This window comes from Vanellus vanellus, assembly GCF_965231255.1.
Source record: "Vanellus vanellus genome assembly, chromosome: 2".
Taxonomy (NCBI): Eukaryota; Metazoa; Chordata; class Aves; order Charadriiformes; family Charadriidae; genus Vanellus; species Vanellus vanellus.
In genome coordinates this window covers 167,542,007-167,569,102 of record NC_138906.1, presented here as the reverse complement: position 1 = coordinate 167,569,102, position 27,096 = coordinate 167,542,007, and the positions used below count along the sequence as shown (strand labels likewise).

The 27,096-nt window shown below is 43.4% G+C and overlaps 1 protein-coding gene across 1 annotated transcript in view; it reads left to right on the top strand.

Moving 5' to 3' along the window:
• Window positions 1–27,096, top strand: part of TSNARE1 (t-SNARE domain containing 1) — a gene marked incomplete at its 5' end in the record, with an annotated part of 427,114 nt that overhangs the window by 71,508 nt on the left and 328,510 nt on the right. The window contains one exon of the mRNA XM_082499260.1: window positions 5,365–5,434. Within this exon, the coding sequence (XP_082355386.1) occupies window positions 5,365–5,434 (70 nt within the window). The remainder of the gene's footprint in view (window positions 1–5,364; window positions 5,435–27,096) is intronic.

Sequence of the window (27,096 nt, the reverse complement as noted above, 5' to 3'; positions counted from 1 at the left end):
AAAGACATCAAATAGATGGCATTGGGATCATTAATCTAACATTCTCGCACATAACGAGATCAGGAGATAGGAGTCAAAGCTAGACAAATTCAATCTTCCTGTATGAGGATAACTAGCCGTTAGAACTGCTTATTGAGGGGACGTGATGGATTTGGCGTTGCTTCCAAGCTTTAAATCAAGATTCGAATGTCTCTTTACGAGATACATTTTAGTCCAGCTACAGTCTATGGTCTTGATGTAGGAGTGATGGGGCAAAATTTTATGGTAGGAAATCAGATTGGATAATCAGAATTGCTCTCTCTGGCCTTTAAAATCTATGAATCTATGAATTTATAATGCTTTTTAAAGTGCTTTTAGGTTGAAGAAATGCCCATAAGACACTCTACTGTTGTTGCTGTGTTCGCCACCCATATTTTTTGTCTGCCAAAGTCAGTTTCATTCAGTTTGCGTGTGGTTTCTTCATAGCTTTTTTTCCCTAAAAGTGGATACAGCTTTTCAGGAAACAGATGCTGAATGTACTGCTAAGATTTTGCAGAGCTCATCCACGTTAGGGAAAGAACTCTGTAGGGTTATAAAACGGGAAAGGATGCCCGTGATCCCTTCTGCCCTGTACAGCTGTACCATATGGTCTTCTCCAGAAACCCAGCAAGTTCTGCCTCAGAGTCCGTAGCAAAAGTCAATGCAGTTGTTCATGTACCACCACCCAAGCGGCTGAGCAAGGAACGGCTGCGTCGCAGATGCTCACCAGATGATGGTTTGCAGTCCTGTTGCGCTGGGCATGGTGTGTTGAACGTCCTTCAGGGTTGCATAAATCCAATTGCGGCTCCCTTTTTCCTTCTTTTCCTGCCTTACCCCCGCCTCTGTGGTCATTTCCAGGTTCCTCATCGCATTTGGAGACCAAACCATGCACTTGAAATGCTCTTCTCTCCTTTGGGATGCCACAGGTGTTGTGGGCTCCCCACGCTGTGCCTCTGCTGTTTGAGTTCCCAAAATACCAGGTGGTGGCCAGTCTCGGCTATATTTTTTCTGTCTTTGGCGAATGACTATTTTCAATCAAACAAGAAGTCAACTTGGTACTGGGATTTTAACGCATTGTTGATTTTTGTTGAGTAACACTACAAAAGTAATAAATGTTGCATCCTTTGTCCCTTTTTTCTCTCCTCACACTTTTTGCAGAAGTCTGAGCCTTTGGGGTGATTTAAATTCTTCTTGGGCAGTTCAGGACTTACCTCTTGACCAAGGGGGCTCTTCGCAGCTCTGAGCTGATCTTGGCTGATCTCACATATAAATGCCTCCTGTTCCCTTTTTCGGCTATGAAAATGGAAATCTTCCCCATGTGTTGACTGAAAATCTTAACCAGGACAGTTGGTTCTGCTTTTGTGCTACCGGATCACTCTCCTGCCAGGTCGTGAGCTTACAGACTTTTGTTTTGTTTTGTTTTTTTTTTTTTTTTTTTAATCCCGTCTCTTACAGAATTTTCAAGGGCTAGAGGGAGCTTTTTCCTGTTCTTTCTTCTTTTCTAATCGCTTTCTTTCTTTTCTAATTCTTTGAGGGCTGTCCCTGTCGAGCATAGGGAAGTTTGTCTGATAGTGCTTTGACTTATGTAAGTTTTACGTTTTGTTTTGTTTTGTTTTTTTTTTTAGTGTGTTTTTTTTTTCCTCTCCAGGAAAAAAAAACAAACCAAACCAAACCAAAAAAACTCCACAAAAAATAAGCTTAAGTACTGGCTGAATTTGTCTTATTGATGGCTTTCTTTTCTACTTATTTTTATGAAGGTTTTGCATTTCTTTCGAAGTACGGCTTTCAGCTGCCTCTGAGTAAATGCCTTATAAATAAATAAAACAATTAACACTCGTAAAAGGGGTCGGTTTGGTGCATCGTGTCTAGAGGGCTGATCGGTGGAGGATACACTGAAGGAATCAGACCTGTTCTGGCCAGATGGAGAACCTGAGTGCTCTAACGGGTCTCTTCCCTCGCTAATTCCTGTTACTTGCTCATTAATGACTCCCCGTGACAGGCTGATGCCATGCGCAGTCCCATTACCTTGATCTGAGAGGCTGAGCAAAGGATTTTTCAGCATCCCTCAGGTGTGATAAAGCCTCCGTTGCCATCTCAGGATGGTTTCTTATCCCCCATTGATTTTAAGGATTGCAGCGGCATAGCCAACTGGTGCCAAACTTTCAGTTTATGTAAATCGGTGCAGCTCCAACAGCAGCGATCTCTTCTGAACGTGCCTCATCCTGGAGGACTAGCGCGTGTCTTTTAAAAACTAAGTGTACAAGGTTTTAAAGTAAGATGTCTGTTTTAACACTGGCTTCACGGTATGTCTTCAGCACAGCTTGACGTGTTGCTTCTTCCGTAGAGTTACTGCTCGCATGGTCAGAACTTGTAAATTGAGAGGGATTTTCCATATCCAGTAGAGGAACTGCACAGATTTTGATAGAGCGGTTTTTGGCCAAATCAAGTTAGATCCATTCCAAAATAGCTCAGTCCCCCACCCCCCCCCCCCCAAGATCCAGGAGACTCAAGTTTGAGTCTCAGTTCTGCTGTTTCCCAGGTAAGAGCCATGTCAAATGCCAACCTTTGGCTCCTCCAGAGTGCGTATCTTGTTCTTTTGGGATAACTGACCTTTAGGTAAGTATGTAAATATTATGCTTGAATTAAAATAGCAGCTAAAATTTTAGGATAGGGACTTAAACCTGAGTCGCTTTCTCACCTGACTGACAAGCGCTTTGCACTCCTGTCTCAGATTCTTTTGCGCGCGCACGCGCGTGTGTGTGTTTGCCAAAATATTTAACACGTGTGAAAGCTCTTGGATTTGCCTCGCTGTGAAACGGGGTGTGTGTGTGAAGCCTTGAACGGTTTTGCCCAATGGGAAAAACTGCTTCCTACTCCGTTCTTCTCCAACGCAGGGGGTCGCAAAGGTCTGTGCTGTTTCTGCGGAGAACCGCCTGCCTATCGGATCCGTCTTCCATCCAGCTCCTCTTCATTTGGAGGAAGATGCTGGCAGAGTAGCTTTCACTTTGAGTTATCCTGATTTTGCAGCTCAGGTTAGAAAGGTGCCTGGATGCTGTAGCTGCTGTTTTCCCTTCTGGAACTGTGCACGTGACATTAACGCGTTCTTAGCAATTCTTCTCCCTCTTCTCCCTGGCGACAAGTGATAGGACAAGAGGAAATGGGTTCAAGTTATGTCAGGGCAGGTTTAGATTGGATATTAGGAAGCATTTTTTCACTGAAAGGGTTATTAAACATTGGAATAAGCTGCCCAGAGAGGTGGTGGATTCACCATCCCTGGAGGTGTTTAAGAAAAGGGTAGATGAGGTGCTTAGGGACATGGTTTAGGAGTGGTGGTGTTTTTATCAGGGTAGGTTAATGGTTGGACTTGATGATCTTAAAGGTCCCTTCCAACCTCACTGATTCTATGATTCTATGATTCTATAATTCAATGTCCGCACGAGGGATTACTCTACCTTGACTCGCTGTCCGTTCTCCAAGGACCGCGCTCTGCTTTGCCCCGAAGGGTCGATGGCCCCAGAAGTAGTTTTAGATGATCCGAATTTTTGTCTTTGAAACGGACAGTATAAAGGTTGTGCAGGAGATTGATTGGTCAGGACTGTGGAGGGGAGAAGAGAGGGAATTATAATATCGGTGAGATCCCTGCAGGATCAATGCTCTTCTCCCAGAGAAGGAAATGGTTATTAGTGAAAACTCTCAATTTATTCTTTAAAACATTGTGCGTCCGGCAAAGGATAATAATTATTAGCTCAGTTGTAAACAATTCCTTGAGGCTTTATTTTACTGAATCGCCAAACTCTACACTAAAATCTGTTATTGAGATCTAGCAAGTGGGGTGAAAATATATGGTGGTATTCCAGCATGTTTCGAATGCTCATGTTGTCCAGGAATGTTAGTTACTTTTTATGATGTTTGGTGACTTTTGGTGTCAACCCAGAGAAACCCAAAAGAGAAGAGGGGATTTTTTCTGTCGGGGAAAAATATTAGTGACTTGTTCAAAGTTACAGGCCAGCCAAATCCAAGTCTGCAGAGCCATTAAAATAGAGGATTTTTAAAATATCTATGGAAATAATCGAGCCATGTTTCTAATCTATTCTTATTTTTGTTCTTAAATATTGAAGTGTGACTAATAATGAGTTATGAGTTTGCACATCTGGAAGCATCCTGAGAAAATCCCACATGCAGTTATTAAGAATATCACTTGTTTAGCATCTTCCATTGTGGAAGATGTTGAACTATTTGGCAGACTTGACATGCTAAGTCCAAAAGTAGTCACCTGCTGTTAATTTGAGAGTGAATTTGAGATGGTGAACATTCAGGGGTGTAAAAAGGCAATAGTACTCCTGGATTTCTACCACTTTTTTATATACATATATACATGATATATATTTCTTAAATCTGAAGTCACTGCGTATTGCAAAACAAACCGTGTTTCCAACTTCCAGCTGTTCTTAGGGTGAAGTATTCTCCTGTCCTGATAGAAAAACCCAAGAAGTTCTCTAGCTCAAACACAGGGGTTGATCACAGCGAAGCAGCCCATTTTATCAGATCCAGAACGTAGAAAAGATTTTGCATATTAAAGCCTTGAACCATGAGATAGAAGATATCAGAATGGACAACGGAGTTCTGCCTCTTCATCACAGTTCAGAGCAATTAATACTTACTATGCAATTTCTTGCTTCTTCGTTGAGGGCACGTTTCCAGCTGGAGATGCTCCATGTGCAGTTCTATGGGACCTGAAGGCATGGACCTCCTGAGGAGAGGATAAGCAGTGGTTTCCCCACTCCCAAGAGCACTGCCCTGATCTCCCGGCAGAAAGCACAACTACCTCCAGCCCTGGGAATTTCACGCAGTTGCTGTAACATGAAGAGTTAGAAAGTTTGGTGCCGGAAAAGTCGGAGATCTGTGCAAAGTCCACGGGGTGGAGGTTTTCTTGCTGTTACAATGAGTCATACCCTGTCATGTCATGGCACATGATACACGTTTAGATGTGGTGTTGGGGGATATGGTGTAGGGGAGATCTTTGTAGAGTAGGGTAGATGGTTGGACTCGATGATCCCAAGGGTCTCTTCCAACCTAGACATTTCTATGATTCTATGATTCTATTTATGCATCTAGGGGACCCAATTTATCCATTTTGGGGTGATGGCTATTGCTCGACATTGTACCCTTTGTCTCATGAGTTACTTGTCCTAACCCTACTTCATGGTATTGTTTATAAGATAAAATTTAAAGACAAACAAATGAATAAAAATCCAGTTGTTTTTTGGTTTGGTTTTTTTTTTTTTTTTTTTTTTTCTCTGAAAAAGTGTACTACTTCTTTACCTTTTCTTTCTCTGCTGTTGACAGTGACCTCTCTGGAAAGAAGCCTTCGATCTCTGGGGACCTCAAATGATACTCAAGAGCTGCAGGATGGACTGTGAGTTTGTTTCGAATTGCTGCAGATCTGTCTCTCTCCCAGCCTTCTCATTTTTTTTTTTTTCCCCTGAACTATCCTCACCCTTTCTTCTGTCCTCTTTTTATAGCTGGACACTTTTTTTTTTTTTTTTTTTTTTTTGTGTCAGGCATACTTCGTTTTGTTCCTTTCTGTCGGTGATTAATGACGGTAGGACGTGTATTGATCGTATAAAGCTTTGCTGGTGCTGATTTCAGGTGGCAGAGAATGGTAGGGAGATAACAGAAAATGATGGCCCACGGTGAAAGAGGGTTTTCTGTGGTTGTGTACGTCTTGTTATTTTTTGTCGTGGAAGATATTTTGTAGGTGGAAAAGCGTGTTGAGGTATTGAAATCTGCGTCGCGTGGCACAACGCTGCGAAAATGAAACTTGGGTTGCACTCACAGCAGACACAGCTCGTTACACTCGCTCTCCTAGATATGTGTCTACACAAACACGCACAGTTAGTTTTCATTGTAGGCGTGCTAATTAGAGAATTAAAATGGCTTTTCCGACTGTAGCACAATTTATTAAAGCTGCTTCCCTTAATGCAGCCCGCATGCAAAAATCAAGGACTTAGGATGTGGCTCTGATTTTGTGTATATGACTGCAGTTCCTGCTGAGATTGGGCTGCGAACAAAGGGGAGAATTTGGTTTCTATTTCTTTATATTGGCTTTATACACTGTAATTTGCCTGATGGACTTGACTGACCTTCTCAACGCAATATAAACTCTCAGACTGGTTTGCAGTCTCTCTCCTTCTCTCTCCAATCCGTTGCTTTCATCAGTGCATCAGATCTGCCCTAATTCGCATCTACTCTGTTTTGCAAACTCGAGGATTAAAAATAGTAATAGTAATAATAGTGAGAAGATTTGAAACTAAATTTAGGAGATTGGAGAGGATGTAAGAGTAAAAAAGTCAGCCCGTGGAGATGTAATCAGGAAAGATGTTTACATGTACAAAATTATTTGCAGCATAAACCACCCCAGTTACTGCTGGAGACCCTTAAACCAGGGAAGTCTTTCTGTCACGCAGAGCAGCTATTGTGCGTGCACTCCTAAACTATTCTGTTTTTTTTTTTCTTTTTTATTTAAGAATCAATTCCTTTACTCTTCAGAGCACTTCAAAAACATAGCGAGATAATTTTCTTCTTTCCTGAGCAGTTACATAAATAGATGCATAATGCACTAATTGCAATAATTATTTTTGATCTCGGAATTATCATTAATTGTCCAGAGAGCTAAATGCAGCTTATTTTGATTTTAACCGTGCTTCCCTGCCCCTGCCATCAGCCCCAGAATTCCTCCAGGTTTCTCCTTCCACCCTCCCGGTTCATCCCCTCTCCCCATCTTCTAGCAGAAGGTCTCTCCTCATTTCTCCCATTTTGGCCATTGCATCTCCAGCCCGAAGAGTTGCAGGGTGCCAAGCTAAGGAGGACCAGCAGCTCTCTTCCCCTCCCATTCTTTCATCCTCTCCTAACACTGCTGTGTCCTTCTCATTGCCCCCGATTTCGGCACCAGATGTACGCACGTAGCCTTGAACGCTCTACAAGCATCTCTGCCCGTCTCTCATGAGAGCTGCACCAGCAAAAAGCAGCGTGCCATGAATCAGGAGAGCTGGCAGTGCTGCGTATATCTCTACGTTCAGGGACAAGCAGAGGGGCAGCTCTTCGGGTGAGACCTTTGGGGCAGTGTTTTCTGCTTTCCCCGGCTGCAAATCATGGCTTCATCTTCCTCCTTTGCCACTTGACCCCTTCCCTTCAAAGGTTGATGCATGTTTCTCCTTGAACATCCTCTAACTTGGAAGACGGTTGGGGAGCGACAAGAGAGCATTTGGTAGGTTTATAGCCTTGGCTATTAGGAAAACGATAGTATTTGTGGAGATCTAAATAGTAAAATCGCCGCACTTCCTACTTTCATACTAACTAGGTGACTATCAGCCTTCCTAAAATGAGACTGACTAAAATGACTAAAATGAGGCGAGGGGAGGCAGAATATTTGGGAATAGGGGTTCATGGTGAATTAGCGGTACTGCCACATAGGACATGTAGCCACCACAGCCTGTGTACTGCTAAAGTATTTGCTTACCTAGCTGCAGGGTCTTGCTAAAACAGAAAAAAAAAAAAAAAAAACCAAAAAAAAACAAAACAAAAAAAAAACCCAAAAAACAAAAACCCCAAAACCCAAAAAAAACCCCAAACAAGTTGCCAGACTCCTTTTCAAATTCATGCAGGCTTTCTGCCTCTTACGCGCAGGACTTTCAAGGGCATCGGATGAGGGCACACTTCTTGCTGTCACATCGGGCTATACCCTTTGCTGAAATGGTTTCTCTCCCTTTGATAGCCGAGTCGTTCAGAATAAGGACTGTACCTGTGGCAAAGGGAACTGGGAGAGCTCATCCCGAATGGAGTGCCAGCTCTAGTCCGCGAGACAGACTTGGCTGTGGATGTGTGCGTAGGGTATATATAAACGAGACCCAACAGTCTATAATCTTGGTCAAAGCTCTTCTCAGAGCCAGCACAAACACTCGTGTGCTCCGTGCTTGGAGCTGGAAGTCCTGACACGTGAAACAGAAATGCCCAAAAGAAGCTCTAGATGGAGTCGGCTGAACGCCACCGACCCTGGATGAATTGGGAAGGGAATGGGAGCAAAAGGAAAAAAAAGGTGGATGGAGCTGGGGTGAGGAGCTGGGGCTAGTAGGCAACGCTGACAGCTTTCTCCAGTGATGCTTGGCTACAAACAACTTGTTAAGTACTGATATGTTGCAAGAAAAATCGACCACTTCATTTTTTTAATTTTTTTTTTTTCCCCCTGACCTTTGGTTTAGTAATCCAAGCTGCCAAGGAATTTATCTGCCTCCTTAGCCAGAGGATTTGGGATGAGGGCTTTCTCCAACATTAGGCACTGAAAGTAACTAGCTCTTAATTTTGGCAAATAAACGCCCAGATAAATCGCCGTCTCTAAGAGACAGTGAAAACCAGTCTTTATTCTTGTGAATGGGTATGTCTAGTTTGTCTCCCAACACCCTCAAAAAACAGGCTGGAAATGAAAAATTACCTCTGACCTGGGCAATGCTCTCTGAGAAGTATGATATGCTGCCCCGTATCAGTATTGCCCACGTTTGTTCATTCTTGACCCAACACATCAGGGCTGAAAGATGCCTTTGCCCACCTGAACGCACAGTCTTGGGTCCAGAGGCATTCCCTTTTAAAGTTACCATGAGGATAAAGGTTCCCTCTGTACCACCAGATATTTTTTTTTTTTCCCCCTGATAACAAAATTTAATAAGAAAAAAATGTAAAGCTAACATTTCTTTTTTTCTGGGGGAGGAGGGTGTGTGTGAAATGTAGTCTTGCATTTTTTCACAACCTGACTCAATCTTACTGTGATCTCAAGAAAAGAAAGGTGGTGGGGCAGTTTGCAAGTACCATTTGATGGCTGCGTTGGAGTCATGAGACTGAGCAATTAGCGGCATGAAGGGTCCTTGATGCCCTTTCTATGGAGTCCAGTTGACCATAGCAGCGATCCGTGCTCTCCAAACCAGGCTTCCTGCATTGCTAACCTCACTGAGGAGTATATCTCCTCATTGGACATTTGGCCTTAGCTCCTTGCAGGTGCAAGGTCAAGAACAATATTGCATTGAGTTACGGTCATGGCTTACAACCCTTTTTTAAGTGTGTCTGGCACATAGCCCATGAGTCGTCACTCTGAGGCATTTTTGGATCCTTTGCCAGTCACTAGCAGGAGAATTTACCTGTTTAGAGAGGAGTTATAAGACAGATATTTTCGGTGCTTTTTAGCACTGATGAGATTTTTGCATGTGTCCATACTACAAAATGTTTTGATTTCTCCTGATTTGAGGAAAAGCTCGAATTTCAGCTTCCACCTCCCTTCTCCCATTGATGTTATATTTTTTAAAAAAATGTGCATTATAGAAATGTTGTAGGGATTTATTTTTTTTTTTTTTTATGCAGCTGAGAGAGGGCTCAGCTCTACATCTGTACAGTGTGTGAAAATAAATCTCCTTTTCTGATAGAAGTGATACGGCAATAGTCATTGCTCTCAAGCATAACACCCTTCCACTGTCTTGGAAAAATCAGACATCTGGACACTACAAGGTCACTGCCAGAGAAGCCACAAGGAAACAGATCCTTTGAATCCTATTTAAGATGGTCCACGGCAGAGAATTCTTGTGGCCACAGCCTGAGTGTCACACCTGAAGTGTATTAGTGAATATATATATATATGATATATATGTATGTATGAAGTGATCGGTGTCTGCAGAACACTGATGAAGTGCATGAAGTGGTGTATAAGACTTTAATGATTTCAATAGGGCCGTGCAGCAGAACTGATAACATTGCAGGACTGCAAAGGAGTTTCAAAGTGTTTTCCAAATGGAAAGCTCAGTTTGAGATTTGAGCTGCTTTGGGGTGACAGAAAGGTGACGGTCCTGGGAGAGGCCAAAAGTGCAGCTTTTGGACTGTTGCTCATATCTGGCTGTTGGCCGAATAGTAACCTCACAGGGCACTTGTTTTCCTCGGGCGTGCAAGTTGTGCCAAAATGCATATATGGTTTGCCATATTCTTGGCTGGGAACTCCGTCTTTCTCACCCTTCCCCAGGCGATTTGCCACGTCACCAGAGAATGTTTTGGGGGTCAGTAAAATCACTTTATCGGTTAATTTTGCCATCATGCAACTCTGAAATCAAGTCATACCTATGTCCAAACACCACCAATGCGACATATGCAGGGTGCCCTATTTCGGGTGCTTTGGGAAGAGCAGCAGCCCTATCCAAGCTTGAAGCCTCTCTGAACTGCGAAAGTCAACTGAAGAATGGCAATGAGCCCTTCAGTCCACTCAGGCTCAGTCCGAGGTGGTTTGTTGGATTTGTAGAAACACTTTTGAAACACGTTGGCCTTCAGGACGCAGTTATTAAGTCTACGACAGATTGGACCCAGCCATGGGGATAGGGCTTTGAGCAATCTGGTCTAGTGGGAGGTGTCCCTGCCCATGGCAGGGGGGTTGGAACTAGAGGATCATTAAGGTCCCTTCCAACTCTATCCATTCTATGGTTCAATGGTGCATGCTTGACACAGGTTGTTCATATCACCTTTGTTATGGATAAGACACCTAAAGGTAGGTGTCTATGTGAGCTTGGTCTATGATGTCCATCAAGCTGCAGCTCATCCTGATAAGATAGATGACTCTTGCAGTGATTGAGATGCCCCAATGTGTCTGAGACACACCTGTGGGGCTGCCAGTTTCAGCACGGGACTTGAGGTTAAGTCATTTCTGAAACAACAGCTGTAGGGCTGGTGGGACCCTAGGACATCTCAGGTGACAACAGGTGTCCCCCTGAATCAGATGGGAGAATTGTCACTGGTAGTTTACCTTCAGGCTGGACGATTAAGACAATTCAGTTTCTTCCCACCTGACTGGTATTACAGTAAGAACCATAAGTAGCTTTTGGCTGTTTTGAGAGCTGTGGAGTCATTCATACCTTAGCTGGACTTAATTGACCTTTGGACATGCCCAGCTTCCTCTGCATGTGCCATGTGCTTCGGGGATGCTGAATGGTTGTCCTCACGGCTAGGAGCCTCACCAACCTGCTGGGGAGGCGGATGAATCCACACCCCTCAGCTTTTCTGAATTGACATAAAACAACAAAGGCTTTTTTCTCACTTCATTTTATCATTTATGCATATTGTTTCCTCTTTTCTTTCCTATCTTACCCTTATGTTTGATAAGTTGGAGGTATAGCTTGAAAAAGAATAATTCTTTTTTTTTTTTTTTTTTAATAAAAGCTTCTGTTAAAAAGGTTTTAATTCCGCTGGAATGCAGATTCATTTAGAGCAGAAAGATGTTTTAAAGTCATAATTTACTGAAAGAAGATTTTTTTTTAAAGTAAAATGGACAGAAGCTTTTAAGTGTCAGCATGTTTAATTAAGGGTAGGATTTAATAATATTTTATATGGTTTTGTTATACTGCTTGTATAAGCTGAAAAAAAAAAAAAGATTTCCATAAATATTTTGAAATGTCGTTTTGATTCCATTAATATGTTAAACCCTTCAAAGTAATACCTTCCCTGTTCAACTCAAAGCGGTCGGATTAACTTTATCTATCCTCCATTTATCGCTGCTGGCATCTATTTCTGACATGAAAAACCTTCCAGGTTTGGCAGTAAAAATGGGTTGCCAGATTGCAACATTTGCATTTAACTGTATAATACACTTGCCGCATTAATAACTGTATTTATGTGACAGATCTCACCCTTAAGAATCCCAGAGCTCCCGATATGTGACATCTCTGTGATAAATTACAAAAGCTGGTGATGAACTGCGGAACTCTCCAATGATGATAAATTCATCTGCTTTTGACCACCTTCCCTGCTTAGAGAGGTCCTTGGAGTATCCCTTCACATGCCTGAACAGTTTCTAATGGTCACTACAAATCAATCTGTCAGAGAGGTTTTTCTTTTCAGCGTTTTCCTCCCAAATTGCCCTTGCCAGAGGTCTGAGATGGACAGAAACCTTGGCCAAAGCAATAGAGTCTTCCCACGTCAAGATATCAGCCTTTGGGCATAGGCTGTGAATTTTAGGCCATGAAGGGATGGAGCAGTGATTGGTTATTTGTGACAAATGATGGATACTCCAGGATATGCAAGCATGGGGACAAGGAAAGATGGCAACGGGGGGATAACCAACTTATCTCCTCTTGAAGGTCTCTTACTGCTGCTGCTTCTTATGTCATTTCTTCACGCTTTCGTGTCTGAACTCGCAATTTCTGATCTCCCCTTGGTGTCACAGAGAGTCAAGGAAACAAGACCATGAGAAACCACTCACTGCTGGTGTCTCTGCAGGTGAAAACTGGGTTGCATGGGAGGCCCAGCCTTCCCACATATCCTGTTCCCACCTCCAGTCTGCAGATTTGCCCATCAGCTTCAGGTCCAGCTTGTTAAACACCATGGCTGTGACATCTTCAGGGGAGGTGAGGAACAGAAGTTGGTTGCCGCAGCATTAACACAAGTCCTTGAATGCTTACTCCAAGGACTGTAGTAACATCCTGCGGTCTTTATGCCGCAGAGGTAAACAGATATGACTGTTATCATCTGCTGGTGACTAGATATTGTAAAAATAAGCCTTCTGCCCACCCCATGCACCCCTTTCTATTCGGTGCCTCAGGTGAAAAGTGTAGGGTCCCGTTTTGGAAGCCAACTGCATCCTCCAACAAGCGCTCTCTTTGTAGCAGGAGAATTTTACGCTAGCAGAAGCGTAGCTGGATATTGCCACGTGTAAAAAGTACTGTCGTGCTTGGTCTCTTAATAAATTTATTCTGAGATGTTTATCTAGGAAATGCTGAACCCACACTAATGTTGTTTAATTTTTTGTTTTGTTTTGTGGGTGACAGCAGGAGGAATAAATAAATAAAATAAACCGCTCCCTCCCTTTTCATCTCTTGGACTACCATGATAACAGCAATACTTTTACTAATTCTTCAGAAGCCTTTCTAAGCTTAATCAATGAAAAATGTGCAGATCTCCCCTCCTATTATTAGCCAAAATATTAGCTTTTTAGTTATGGTTTACTTCTTTTGCCATTCTCGTGTATTGGAAATGAAATCTGGTATCTGAGTAGTTTAAAGATTGGCATTTTGAGTCAATTGGCATTTGAGTCCCCCCCAAAACCAAACAAACTTCAACTATTTTGCCTCTTTCCTCCTGCAGAGTTAGAGGTAATGAAAGAGGAGTCCACATTCCGTTAGCATAGCCTGCAGAGGGCAAATAATTTTTTTATTTGGGTTGAAATATCCATGGGCAGGAGGTTTATCCTATGACTTGAGATCCTGATTGGAGCGACTTGCCTCTGGATTTATAAGTGCAAGTTTTGTAAACTTTCTGAAATGAACAAAAAAAAAATAATTCCTGGAGGGGGGAGGACAGGACAGCTGCGTGTTCATGGTAAATTTTCGTGCCCGTAGTTACGCATTCAGCGATGCAGTTCATATTGATTGACTGGAGGGACCTGTGGGATGAAGTTCGTTTAATAATTCATGTATGCAGGCATGGAGTGTGCGGTTGTCAGGGCTGAGCATCCATTCTGCCACGGAGCCCTTCAGGGGTCTGACACGCTAATCCAAACATGCTAATGTTTATTGGAATACTTCTGTTGGCTTTGTGTAAGGTCTCAGTTCTTCCCTGAGTTTTACGCCGGCCCTAAAGCCAGGAGCAGTGGTCCCGTCAATGAGAATGACGTTAGTTGTGATCTGTGGCTTTGGCTGATCTGTTCAGTCGCGTTTCTGCAGGCTATCTGTGGAAGCAATTAGCATCCTCTGGAAGGGTTGCTGGGTTTGAATGGGGAAAAAAAGGAAGAAAAAAAAAAGTAGAGTCCAATCTCAGAGAAGTGTATGAGGATCTGCCCAGCCGTTGCTTGCTGGAGAAGTCCCTCTGGCTTGCTAATATTGCAGTATTTTTTCACTGCAGTGCTCTAATGGATTAGTCCTTTTGTACCGTGCTCGATGAGGGCCATAATAAACCCTCTGTGCAGAGACACTTCGCCTTCCCACCGCAGGAGGCACCACCAAGGGTTAATCAGATCTTTAGGCAATTTGTGTGGACTTCAGACGGTTTAAGTGAGTAAGGAGATGTTTTTTGGCAAGTAACAATTCCACAGAGTAGTAATGGGAGATCAGAAGGAAATCATAGAATCACAGAATCATTTTGGTTGGAAGAGACCTTTAAGATAATGGAGTCCAACCATTAACCCAGCAGTGCCAAGTTACCCCTAAACCATGTCCCTCAGCACCATGTCTACACGTCTTTTAAATACCTCCAGGGATGGCGACTCCACCACTTCCCTGGGCAGCCTCTTCCAATGCTTGACAACCCTTTCGGTGAAGAACATTTTCCTAATATCCAATCTGAACCTCCCCTGGTGCAACTTGAGGCCATTTCCTCTTTTCCTCTCTCTTGTTACTTGGGAGAAGACACCGACCCCCACCTTGCTACCCCCTCCTTTCAGGCAGTTGCAGAAAGCGATAAGGTCTCCCCTCAGCCTCCTTTTCTCCAGGCTGAACAACCCCAGTTCCCTCAGCCACTCCTCATAAGACTTGTCCTCCAGACCCCTCAACAGCTTTGTTGTCCTTCTCTGCAATCTCATAAGGGTCTGGGTTTAAATCCCTTTCCCTACCTTGTTTGAAGTGGAACTGAGATAAGCCAGATGAGGATGCTCTTTGGGAAAATGTCTTGGAGGAAGAGAAGAGAATAATGCCAGATGAAAACTACAAAGAAAAGAAAATAGAAGCTATGGCTACTTTAAAGAAATGGTAATTTTAATATAGGATTGACTGGTTGTTAGTCATGTCTCCGCTTTTGGAACTTAGCGTGTGGCTTAGCAGATTTATTCCAGAAAGCGCTTTTGATCCACCGTGGGTCCACGACCTCTTCTTGAATAACCAAGCTGAAGGTCAAGTGTTCAACAAACATGCATGTTTTATTTTGAAGAAAGTCCAACCTCAAGGGGATTACACGTGTTTACCAAGACATTTTATATTGCTGTCTCCTTATATTCTCTCTCCCAGTGTTCACAAAACGCAGATGCAATTTGTACGTGGAGAGCTTGCCTGTTCGCATCCTGTGATCTTCATGCATTCAGTCTTGCAGAATAATGAACAAGTAATGTTGTGCCTTTTTCCTAGATTGCAATGTCATGGAACGGGCATTTTTTTTTCTAGATTTAAGATAACGAAAAAAAAAAAAAAAAAACATCATCTTAGTTCCCCAGTACACATCCTTTGGGGTTAAAGTAGCCGAGAAGGAATTTTCATCCTCCTTTAAAAGTCATTTTATTAATATTAATACAATAAATAATCCCAGAAGGTTAAGACTGTACGCACGACCCCTGCACTTTGCAACAGTAAACAGTTCAATAAAGTTTGAGTGTTTGAGTACCATGAGAGCCCTGCACTTGGTCCCATGGCAACAACCACGTTAGAAAAGATGCAGACAAAGAAAGCAAACTTGTTAAAGCACTCAAAAGGTACAGCACAGACTGTTTTGTTTCAACTGTATTTCTCCTTTCCTTTCTCTTAAGCTGCAAGAAATGGTAACCCTGTGCGCCAAGGTCTTGTCTAACACCCTTTTAGACAGTGGCAAAATTATAATATCCTCCCTTTTGGGTGAAAAATCATAGAATAATAGAATGGTTTAGGTTGGAAAGGACCTTGAAGATCATCGAGTTCCAACCCCCCTGCCATGGGCAGCGACACCTCCTACTAGACCAGGTTGCCCAAGGCCACGTCCAGCCTGGCCTTGAACACCTCCAGGGATGGGGCCTCAACAACCTCTCTGGGCAACCTCTTCCAGTGCCTCACCACCCCCAAAGTGAAAAACTTCTTCCTAATGTTTAATCTGAACCTGCCCTCTTCCAGTTTAAAGCCATTCCCCCTCGTCCTATCACTACATGCCCTTGTAAGAAATCCTTCCCCAGAGGACTTTTTCCTTTTCCAAACATGGAGAAATCTGTTGCCTTGAGAGGAAGTGATTGTGGCTGGAGTCCAGTCTTGCTTCTTGGAGGCCAAACCTGGGGTGGAGGAGAAATACAAACATAGCAGGAGAAGAAGGAGCAGCAGCTTTTTTGTTTTTTGTTTTTTGTTTTTTTTTTTTTTTCTGATGTTGGCTCCCAAGAGTTGCAAACTGAAAAATCCTGGGTATGGCCAAAAATAGCAGAGCTGATCTGTGCTGTGTAGTAAGCTCGTACCACCCTTGAGCCAAAATGCTACTTCTAGGTGCCTTATTTGAGCATGGCTTAGTGCAGGACTTCAGAGGTTGAGATGATCAAGCAAAGATAGAAAAGGAAAGGGGTGACGCAGGTTGCCGTAAGTCTGATCAACACAAACAGTGCTGCCTGCGGGATGGGGAGGGGTAAATGAGTATCACGTATTCAGGTGAACCCATCCCTGGCGGAAGGAAGGAGATGAGAGCAGGAAGACGGCCTCGCATTGCAGATGCAGGTGCAAATGCAGATTCTGCACCTCAAAGGCTGTGTTCGGTTTTGGGCCCCTCACTACAAGAAAGACATGGAGGTGCTGGAGCGTGTCCAGAGAAAGGCAATAAAGCTGGGGAGGGGTCTGGAGGACAAGTCTTATGAGGAGCAGCTTAAGGAATTGGGGTTGTTTAGCCTGGAAAAAAGGAGGCTGAGGGAAGACCTTAATGCTCTCTACAGCTCCCTGAAAGGAGGTTGTAGCGAGGTGGGGGTTGGTCTCTTCTCCCAAGTAACAAGTGATAGGACAAGAGGAGATGGCCTCACGTTGTACCAGAGGAGGTTTAGACTGGATATTAGGAAAAATTTCTTCCCTGAAAGGGTTGTCAAGCACTGGAAGAGGCTGCCCAGGGAAGCGATGGAGTCACCATCCCTGGAGGTATTTAAAAGACATGTAGATGTGGTGCTGATGGACATAGTTTAGTGGTAACTGGGCAGTGTTAGTTTAACGGTTGGACTCAATGATCTTAAGGGTCTTTTCCAACCTAACCAATTGTATGTTTCTATCATTCTATAATTATACAGCAAGGTTAGAGGTAAAACCATCTCATATGGTTCAGCTGGTGATGATGGATCATTTCTGTACGTGGACCATTTAACCACTTGAGCTAGCAGATTGCAAATGGGACTTAATACAGGTTAGTATTGGCTGATGAAATGTTTGAGAAGGCGGGCAAAACAGCTGAGTTATTTGCCAAAAAACAGGTTACAGCAGCAAGTTGACAGGAGATTTAGATTATAGTGTTGATAAAGCTCCTCAGCTTCTCCTGCTTGATTTGCATCTGGAGTAGAGGGAAAATCCAGCTATGTCACATTGTCTGAAGAACATAAATGAAAGAAAGTAAGATTATCGAATTGCTGAGCATGGCAAATTCCCCCAAGCTCTGTAGAATAATGTATTTTAGCGATGCTGAACAGTTTATAAAGGTCAGTTTGCACTTCAATTACAAATCTAGGTTTAAAAGTTGTAAAGGACACAGGAAAAAATAGTGATTTTTTTTTTTTTCTTTTATAATTACCTCTTGGAATGCTGATAATATTTCAGACTCATTTGTAAAAAGATTTCACAGTACTATAGCAACAGGCATTTTAAAAGCTTCAGTTGAAATGCTGAAAATCTAGGTCCTAGTTTTATTTCTCCATTTTGCAGATGGACAAAATAAGCCTTGTGAATTTTTAAGGTTTTACAGTGAATTAATCACAAAGTTGGGAAGCAAGCTTGTATGAAAGGTTCAGTGAAATAGCAAACCAAGTTTAATTAAAAAGAGGCCACAATTTCTTTCTTCTTTTTTTTTTTTATTATTTTTTCTTATCCTTTTTTTTTACCAGCATTCTGGTTGTTAATCTTCTTTATTGAATATGATTTCACACCGAGCTGGAAGTACAGGGTCTTTGCATCCTAGTTAAATCTAGAGCTGATTGGGGTGACAAGACAAAATGTTTCCAGCAATGAGGAAACGGCCGGAAAAAGGAATAACCTTTTTGTCCTCTGTAGATATGATTGGAATAGGACAAGAAATGGTAATTTTAAGTAGGTGAGTAGATGCCTGTGCGTTTTACCCTGGCGCTCCCTTACCATGGAGGGCAGCTGTCCCATAGCTCCTTATACATCTCTTCTTTTTCTTGGCTGTGCCTGAGTGACCATGCTGCTAACAAGCCATAAAACCAGAAAGCTGGGTCACGGGGTAAAGGTTACTACATTATGGCACCAGACCACGCTAATTATGGCACTGAAAAGTGAATTTGAGTGGATCCAGCTAAACTATGGCATTTTTCAGGCTGGTAGACAAGAGTTTTTATTTTTTTTCCTCTCGCATCAGCCAAGGAAAGCTCCGTCCCTTGATGCATGTGCTGCAGTCTATTTTATGTGTGTCTTCATTCAACCAATTATGCCTGAGAGATGGACAATTAAAAAAAACATCTGTTTTTAAGGCAAGAGCACTGCTGCCTCTGGCATTTTACTTGCCGTAGTGGTTTTCTACATAGGAGGAGGAAGATGAGGGAGGGAAAATGGGGTCATAAAGAAATAAAACATAAAAAAAAAAAATAAAGAAGAAAAGTTAGAAGATGATCTTCTAAAAGCTGTGTGTGTACCTCCTGAGCTGCCTGGCTTTTTGATGGGAAGGTGGTCTCTGCAGTTTGCCGCTGATGGTCTTGAAACGAGCGGTCGTCTCGTGGCACTGGAAACGCTTTCAGGTGTCAGACTGGGTCTGTGTCACCCGACACAGTTCCCACAAAAGGCACACGGCCTCTGAGAAAAGTCAGGATGATTCTGCCCATTCCGCCTCTGGCAAAACAAGGGATGGATGCTTTGGGTGGAGGTGATGGACTTCAGGACTGTGGCTTTTCCCTATCCTGCCTTGTGGGAAATGTCACATGGCTCATTGCTGTGGGAGAAGAGAGAAGCCAAGAGATGTAGGGCAAAAAAAGACACGCTGGAGGGGAGAGATGCCATCCAGAGGGGCCTGGACAGGCTGGAGAGGTGGGCCCAAGCCAACCTCATGCAGTTCAGCAAGGCCAAGTGCAAGGTCCTACATCTGGGTCAGGGCAATCTCAAGCACAAATCCATGCTTGGCAGGGAATGGCTGGAGAGCAGCCCTGAGGAGAAGGACCTGGGGGTGCTGATTGACGAGAAGCTCAACATGAGACATCAATGTGCAATCGCAGCCCAGAAGGCCAACCGTATCCTGGGCTGCATCCAAAGAAGTGTGGCCAGCAGGTCAAAGGAGGTGATTCTGCCCCTCTACTCCACTCTCGTGAGACCCCACCTGGAGTACTGCATCCAGCTGTGGAGTCCCCAACATAAGAAGGACATGGACCTGCTGGAGCATGTCCAGAGGAGAACCACGAGGAAGATCCGAGGGCTGGAGTACCTGTCCTATGAAGAGAAGCTGAGCGAGTTGGGGCTGTTCAGCCTGGAGAAGAGAAGGCTCCGGGAAGATGTTATTGCGGCCTTCCAGTCCCTAAAGGGGGCCTACAGGAGAGCTGGGGAAGGACTTTTTCCTGGGGCATGTAGTGATAGGATGAGGGGGAATGGCTTTAAACTGGAAGAGGGCAGGTTCAGATTGAACATTAGGAAGAAGTTTTTCACTTTGAGGGTGGTGAGGCACTGGAAGAGGTTGCCCAGAGAGGTTGTTGAGGCCCCATCCCTGGAGGTGTTCAAGGCCAGGCTGGCCGTGTCCTTGGGCAACCTGGTTTAGTGGGAGGTGTCCCTGCCTATGGCCGGGGGGTTGGAACTCGATGATCTTCAAGGTCCTTTCCAACCTAAACCATTCTATGAATCTCTTATTCTAACATTTTCCATATGTTTTCATGTATCCAAGCTGCTTTGGTTGGGGGTGGCATGTCAGACAGCTTAATTCCGGGATCTGATCTTGGCTTTGACAACTGACTCAAGGCAAAACCCACAGCCAAATTCACCTATTTCCTATAACACAACTCTTCCTCCTGTGGTTTCTTCTGTATAGACAGACTATGGGCTTTTGGATGACATCTCTTCCCAAATCTAAGCTCGCTTGTTAACCGAGCCAGGAGAATTTGGGAGATGGGGTATAACATCGCCAGCCAGTAATCCCAGTCACACCCATATCACTGTGGCCGTTGCCTTAGAGAGAAGCACTCCTCGTACGCGTCATATATGCTGTTTAGTCCTTATTAGTCACAGCCAAGGAAATGTCAGCTGTATTTCATCCCAATTTTTATGAAGCCACTGGGGCTCATTTTCTTTCTGCCCAAGCAGTATAACCAACAGGCGTTATCTTAGTATTTAACTAATTTTTTTTTTTCCCAAGTATATAACAACAGATAAATTGTGTATGAAGGTGTATATATATGTGTCTATGTACACTGTGTAGACACCCTTAGATAAATATGTAAACCACTTTATTATCTCTCTATATAATAATCATTTTGTGTTGTGTTTCCAAATTTCTTGTGTGTCAGAGCGAGGAGTGGCCAGACAGACGCAGGAATTGAGGCATGGAAGGAGATGAAATATAAAAAAGAAAAATTGGGATTTGGGGTTTTCATTAATCTAAACCCCCAGTAAGCAGCTGTGGTTTAAGGAACGCGGTTTTGCGGCCGATGGATCAGTTATGGTGCCTGATCCCGCTGTGATAGTTCCTGCTGCCACTGAGAAGGTTTCCTCCCACTTTGTCCCGCAACATAGAGGTAACATATATAAGAATAAGAGCAGAGAAGACTTCATGTGGATAGCTAGGATATACAGTCATGGGCTTATACGCCTCCTCTTCCCTTTCAAATGTGCAAAATTCATTACATATTGAATATTTTAGTATTTGAATCTTCTCTCATTTATGACTGCTGACCCTATTTTTTTTTTTTTCCTGTGTTGTTTAGACACAAACTGAGTATGTACAGTATTCTCCTCACACTTGTCAGCTGGCGAGATGATGGATAGAGAGGAGAGATGCTCGTGCTTGTCAGTGCCGCTTATATCCTGCTAAAAGCAAAACACGTTATATTTTGCTTGAGAAGATATTCCTTAATCCAGCTGCTAGATCAGAGTGATTGTGCAGCTCTTACTGCAATTGTCCAGATTTCCTTTTCAGAGAAAGGACATTTTCTCTAGGCTGGCCCAAGTGATTTTTTTTTTTTTTTTTTTTTTTTGGTCAATCTACCCCTCCAAATAACATACCTAAACCCATATATACCCACCTGCTTCCCTCACTGCATTCAGCGGGGGCTGCGAGACGGAGAGCGCTGGGAAGATGTGGTTTATGCATGAGCAGCTGTGTCTGCTCAGCAAAAGGAGATTATTCCTGCGCAGATGGGAAGCGTTGCTGAAAAGTCCATCTCGCTGGCCTGCCTCTCTAGTCTCTTCCCTCGGTATTTTGCAGGACTCGAGGCGAATGACAAGTACCCCCGAGCGCAGTGATTTCTCGCCGTGTGTTTGCGTGGAGCAGCGAGTGTGCTTCTGTTGTGTAGAGGTTTGCTGCTCATGGGGAATTTTGTCTTAGTTCAAACTGATCTTTTTCCTAGATTTTGGGGGAAAATGGTCAAGTCCAAGATATGAGCCTTTGCTGGCTCAGCCCCAACTTATTCTAAAGCATTAAGAAGTTATTCAGTGCTGATTAGGGTTAGAGAAAAAAAAAAGCAGTGAGAAAAAAGAGGTGGCCCAAAGAGCTGGTTCCTCTGTTGTATAACGCAGGATGCTCTGAGTTGTTCACCAGCAGTGGTCCTTGCTGGGTGGTGGCCAAATCTGCTGCTTTTGCACGTTGTTTAACACCTGAGTAGGACCACTTATGGAGTCGGATGGAGCTCAATGGGAGACAGAAGATACCCAAATGACGTGAGGGTATAGCAACTTGCTCTCCCCACCCCCTGCAGAAAGAAAATGGGAAGAGGAGGAGAATAAGCAGGCAAGCTTACCAGCTTTGCGGTGCTTTATATGTGAGTATCGCCCTAGAAAGGAGACTTCACTTGAGTCCCCCATGAGAGGCTCCGCAGTTTCTGATGTGACGTTCCTCTCTGAGGTTTCTCTGTACAGACAGTGTCTTATTAAGATTAGTATGAGCTGTTGGACCTATCAAGAAAACGTGGTAGCTTAATAAATGATGATACAGGCAGCTTTTTATTCATAAATGATGGTGCGAATGGAGGCACAAAGAGGGGAGTAGGAGTTGAAGGAGGCATTAAATCTGGCATTTGTAGAGTGGGAAAATCATCAGTGTGAGGGGGAGCTGGAACATGATGGACTGTTTATTGTGAGAGAGGAGAGATTTATGACGAGCGTGTGAACGGCTCACTGTTTTCCCCATCGCCTCCTGTTTTCATGGAGGAATAGAGTTTCTAGCTGAAATCAAAGTTTGCCTAAGCGAGAACAAAACCGTGTTCAGAGAAACCAGAAAAAATAAATAACGCAAGTAAAGAACCTCATATTACATTTTAAACTACCCTTGGCACAGTGTAAGATGATTGTAAAATTGCAAAGATGCCTAGAAAACACAAACTGAATAATTCCTGGGTGAAACGAAGAACAGGACTGACTTCAAAAGAGTGCTATACATAATAAAGTCGAATGAAATAAGGAAAGCTGACTCCATCCTTTCATATGTACCCATAAGCATTCACGTCTGCTTTTTTCATGCCCTTCTTCCCTCCCTCATCAATTGGCTTAACGAAAATTGCTCTCTTTTTTCATGAACTTTCTTGCCTTATGCAAATACAACTGCATGGCTTTTAAAGCCCGATGCCTTCAGCCTTGGTGGATGCAGTAGCACATCCGTGCGCTGATCTACCTGCCTTATCATTTGTGTCCTGTTCATCGTTATTTATCAGAGTTGTGAATTTGCTTTATTTTCTTGCGCACCTTTTTTGATGGTTTTCCGACCCAAAAATTGAAGAGTCGCATCTTACAGCTTTCTTAACTGAATACCCATTTCATAGGTATGTTAGTTCCCACTGATGACTAATTTTATAAATGGTTCACTTAACTAAAGCTTTAAGTTCTGATCAAAGCATGTGCATATAGGTAGATATCTGCTCACGTGGGGTTTCTCTGCTGTGTTTGTAGAGATCAGTAAGGTGGTTCTGTATTTAAAGGGGTGCTGCTCAGTATATAAATGTCAGAGGACTTGGGAAAGATGTGCGCTATTTGTAATGAGTTGTATTTTTCTTCAATTGTGGGTTAGGGTTTTTTTTTTGTTGGTTTGTTTGGTGGTGGTTTATTTTTTATGACTGGAGTAATTTTTAATCCAATTTACTTGTCACAGCTGTGATTACTCAACGTAGGAAACGACAACGAACAGGTTATTTTTAATCCTCTTTTAATCATTTTCCCTTCTTTAGTTTTGTGCTGTTAACGCACGGCTGCAGAGTCTGCGCTGTGTGCATCATAGAACATTTAACTCTGACTTCTGAAATTGAGATTGGTGAGAATAAGGACAAACAAACAAACAAAATATACAATCTTTTCTGTTTGCCTACGAAGCCTGCAGGCTGGCCTCAAGGCCGTCCCAATCCCCATTTTATTCAGGGGAGAGGTGTTAAAAAATGTTCTGCACCTCTACAGTACTTGAAGATAGTAAAGCAATCCCTCTCTTAAATCTCTTTAACCTAACACTTTACTGCATTTTGGTGGATATCCCCAAATTATTTTGTTGTGAGCAATTTGTAACGATGTCTTCAAAATGCTGCAGTGCAAAATGACTAATTCGGTGTGTCGCCACCTTCCTTCTTGTTCTTGAGTTTTCAGGGAAACAGAGGAGCCCTGACCACCCCCATGCCCTCACAAAGCACGGGACACCGACACTGATTCAGGCTTTAAGTCTTTAGATGGTATTGAAACGTCCTTTTTTAAAGATGTAGGTAAAATACTCCACGTTATTTTAGCCATGCACTCTCCAAGCACCTTTATAAGTGGAAAACAGGAATGCGTGGGTAAAGGAGGGCACGTTGACAGCAGGCTCAAGGCGAGTCAGCCGTGTGCCCTGGCAGCCAAGAGGGCAAACCGCATCCTGGGGTGCATCAAACACACGTCTGCACCACCAGATGGTCAAAAGAGGTGATTATCCCACTGTATTTAATGTTGGCGTGGCCTCACCTTGAGTACTGTGTGCAGTTCTGGGCCCCACCATTTAAGAATGATGTGAAGGTCCTTGAATGTATCTAGAAAAGGGCAACACAGCTGGTGAAAGGGCTGGAAATCATGTCCATAGGGCCAACGATATCCTGGGCTGCATCAGAAGTGTGGCCAGCAGGTCAAAGGAGGGGATTCTGCCCCTCTACTCCACTCTCGTGAGACCCCACCTGGAGTACTGCATCCAGCTCTGGAGTCCCCAACAGAAGAAGGACATGGACCTGCTGGAGCGTGTCCTAAGGAGAGCCATGAGGATGATCCGAGGGCTGGAGCACCTTTCCTATGAGGAGAGGCTGAAAGATTTGGGGTCGTTAGCCTGGAGAAGAGAAGGCTCCAGGGAGATCTTATTGTGGCCTTCCAGTCCCTAAAGGGGGCCTACAGGAGAGCTGGGGAAGGACTTTTTCCTGGGGCATGTAGTGATAGGATGAGGGGGAATGGCTTTAAACTGGAAGAACATAGATTTAGATTTGATAATAGGAAGAAATTTTTCACTTGGAGGGTGGTGAGGCACTGGCACAGGTTGCCCAGAGAGGTTGTTGAGGCCCCATCCCTGGAGGTGTTCAAGGCCAGGCTGGCCGTGTCCTTGGGCAACCTGGTCTAGTGGGAGGTGTCCCTGCCTATGGCAGGGGGGTTGGAACTCGATGATCTAACCATTCTCTGATTCTGTGATTCTTTGATTCTGTGATTCTATGATTCTATGATGCTGTTCTTTTCTGTTCTGTTCTTTCCTATTCTTTGTGAAACCCATTGTCCCTCCCTCTGCTCATCCCCAACCTCCAGATTTGAGCTCTTTGCCTTCTGACCAGGAGGCGTTACCATGTTTTCAGTGGTATTAATGTCAGTTAGCTAAGAAGAGCCTCTTTTTATGCCCTGTTCTGCCAGACTTTGCACGTTCAGAGATGCTGCAGGAGGGACTTCAGTGCATGTTGCTGTACACTCCAGCAGTGATGTGCATGGTGGGTGTGCAGCACTCCTTAATGTAGTAATTAGGGGATGCCTGTTTTAAACGCGCTACAAAAGGCCTGCTGTCATTTATTTACTTGTTTATTTTGGGACTTTATTCATTTGTTTGCTCCGATAAATAATCTGACTAGTTTGAAAATGTGCACAGCAAAAGAAAAAAGTGTATTGCTGGAGTCCCTCTGGGATATCCCCACCCCATCATGGGTTCCTGCTGTTCCTCAGATAAAAAACTCTGTTATTGACAAATTGTTGTGTCAATGTATATTTAAAAAGAAACAAACAAAAAACATTTAGATTGAGATAAATTATATAATAACATGGCAGTAAATGTTCTGTAAAAATGGATTGGGTTTACCCTTCAGCCTGGTGAAGTAGCTGGGCTTAAATTTGGTCTTTGACTTGAGTCCTTGGCTAAACTCAGTGGTTTTGGGTGAAATATTGCAAGTGAAGTTCCAAGCCTAAAATAATTAGCACTTGGTTTTGGCACATACCTAAATTTATCTCTGTCCTGCCTTCATTGCGGTGATGTCCAAGCTCCGGGTATTTATTACGGTTTTAGTCAGCAGTCCATTGAATATCAAAATAAGGTATGTAAAACTCCTACAATGTTTACCTCATTGGGACAGCAGCTGTGCTAGAAGCAGTTGTAATAGTAGTAAGAATGAGAAAGATTGCTGGGAGGTATTTTAGTCACTGTCAGAATCAGTATTTCACTTTCAAAACAGGGCTGTGTCTCTCAGGTCAGCACTATAGCAGTAGTCCAGGGACTGAAGGATGGAGCAGAATACATCAAGCCCATCAATTTGAATGGAAGAGTGCCCCTGGCATCTTCCAGTGACCCCCCTACCTTGCAGCACCACGACACTGTGCATTTTACTACTCCCTCAAACCTTGTGGGGGCAAAAAGGAGCACACCATCTTTATGGAGCCATGGTCTCATTGTTAGTCCAGTTATTGTTTTAATAGTCTGATTGTCCAAGTTACCTAATTGCTACAGAAAGGTTAGTTAATAATACAGTTATAGTTATTATTACCAGTACTTTTGTCTTGTTGGTTCCCAGTTATTCAGGTCTTCTGTTCTCTATTGTCTCTCTAAACTTGGTTTTACCTGGTTACCCAAGGTAATACTGCTGTCATGACCGTCGGTGAACCATGATACAAGGGCCTGCAGTGATAGGACGAGGGGGAATGGTTTCAAACTGGAAGAGGGTAGATTTAGATTAGATATTAGGAAGAAATTTTTCACTCTGAGGGTGGTGAGGCACTGGAACAGGTTGCCCAGAGAAGTTGTGTCTGCCCCATCCCTGGAGGTGTTCAAGGCCAGGTTGGACGGGGCTTTGAGCAACCTGGTCTAGTGGGAGGTGTCCGTGCCCATAGCAGGGGGCTTAGAATTGGATGGTCTTTGTAGTCCCTTCCAACCTAAGCCATTCTATGATGAGTTGTGTTTACAGATTAGGACATGCGGTACCATCTCACGGTTGTGCTCATACATACCTCATCTTACTCTAGACTCATAGACAGAATACCTAGTTGTTATTACTATAAACTGAAGCTAAACTAGCATAAATTTCGAGGGTTTCAATTGTCCAGACAATTGTTATTGCAGCTAAAATAAGCTCAGATGAGCTCAGGTCAAGACAAGCTCAGACAAGACCTTGAGACCCTGTACTGTCAGGTCAGGCCACAGCCTGTGGGTTTTTTACTAAATGATGATATTTACTGACTACCTTTTTAGTCAGACCAACAAGCAGAAACAATAAATGTTGGTGTGACTAATAAAAATGTGTGACCTGTTTGTTCATAGCTGGTTCATAGCAAATGGCAATAACCAAGATTATCCCAGGAGACAGGATTGAGGCTAATTTTTGAGACTGTGATAAGAGTTAAGGTTAAGAGTTAAGTATAATAAATGACACGGTGTTATGCCCAGTCCTTCCGGATTGGGGAACTGTTTTTCAAACACAGAATGAATGACTCCGAGTGACCAATGTGTCCCTAATTAGAAATGTCTTGTAAGCACCAGGCATTATAGTTCTTCAAAGGT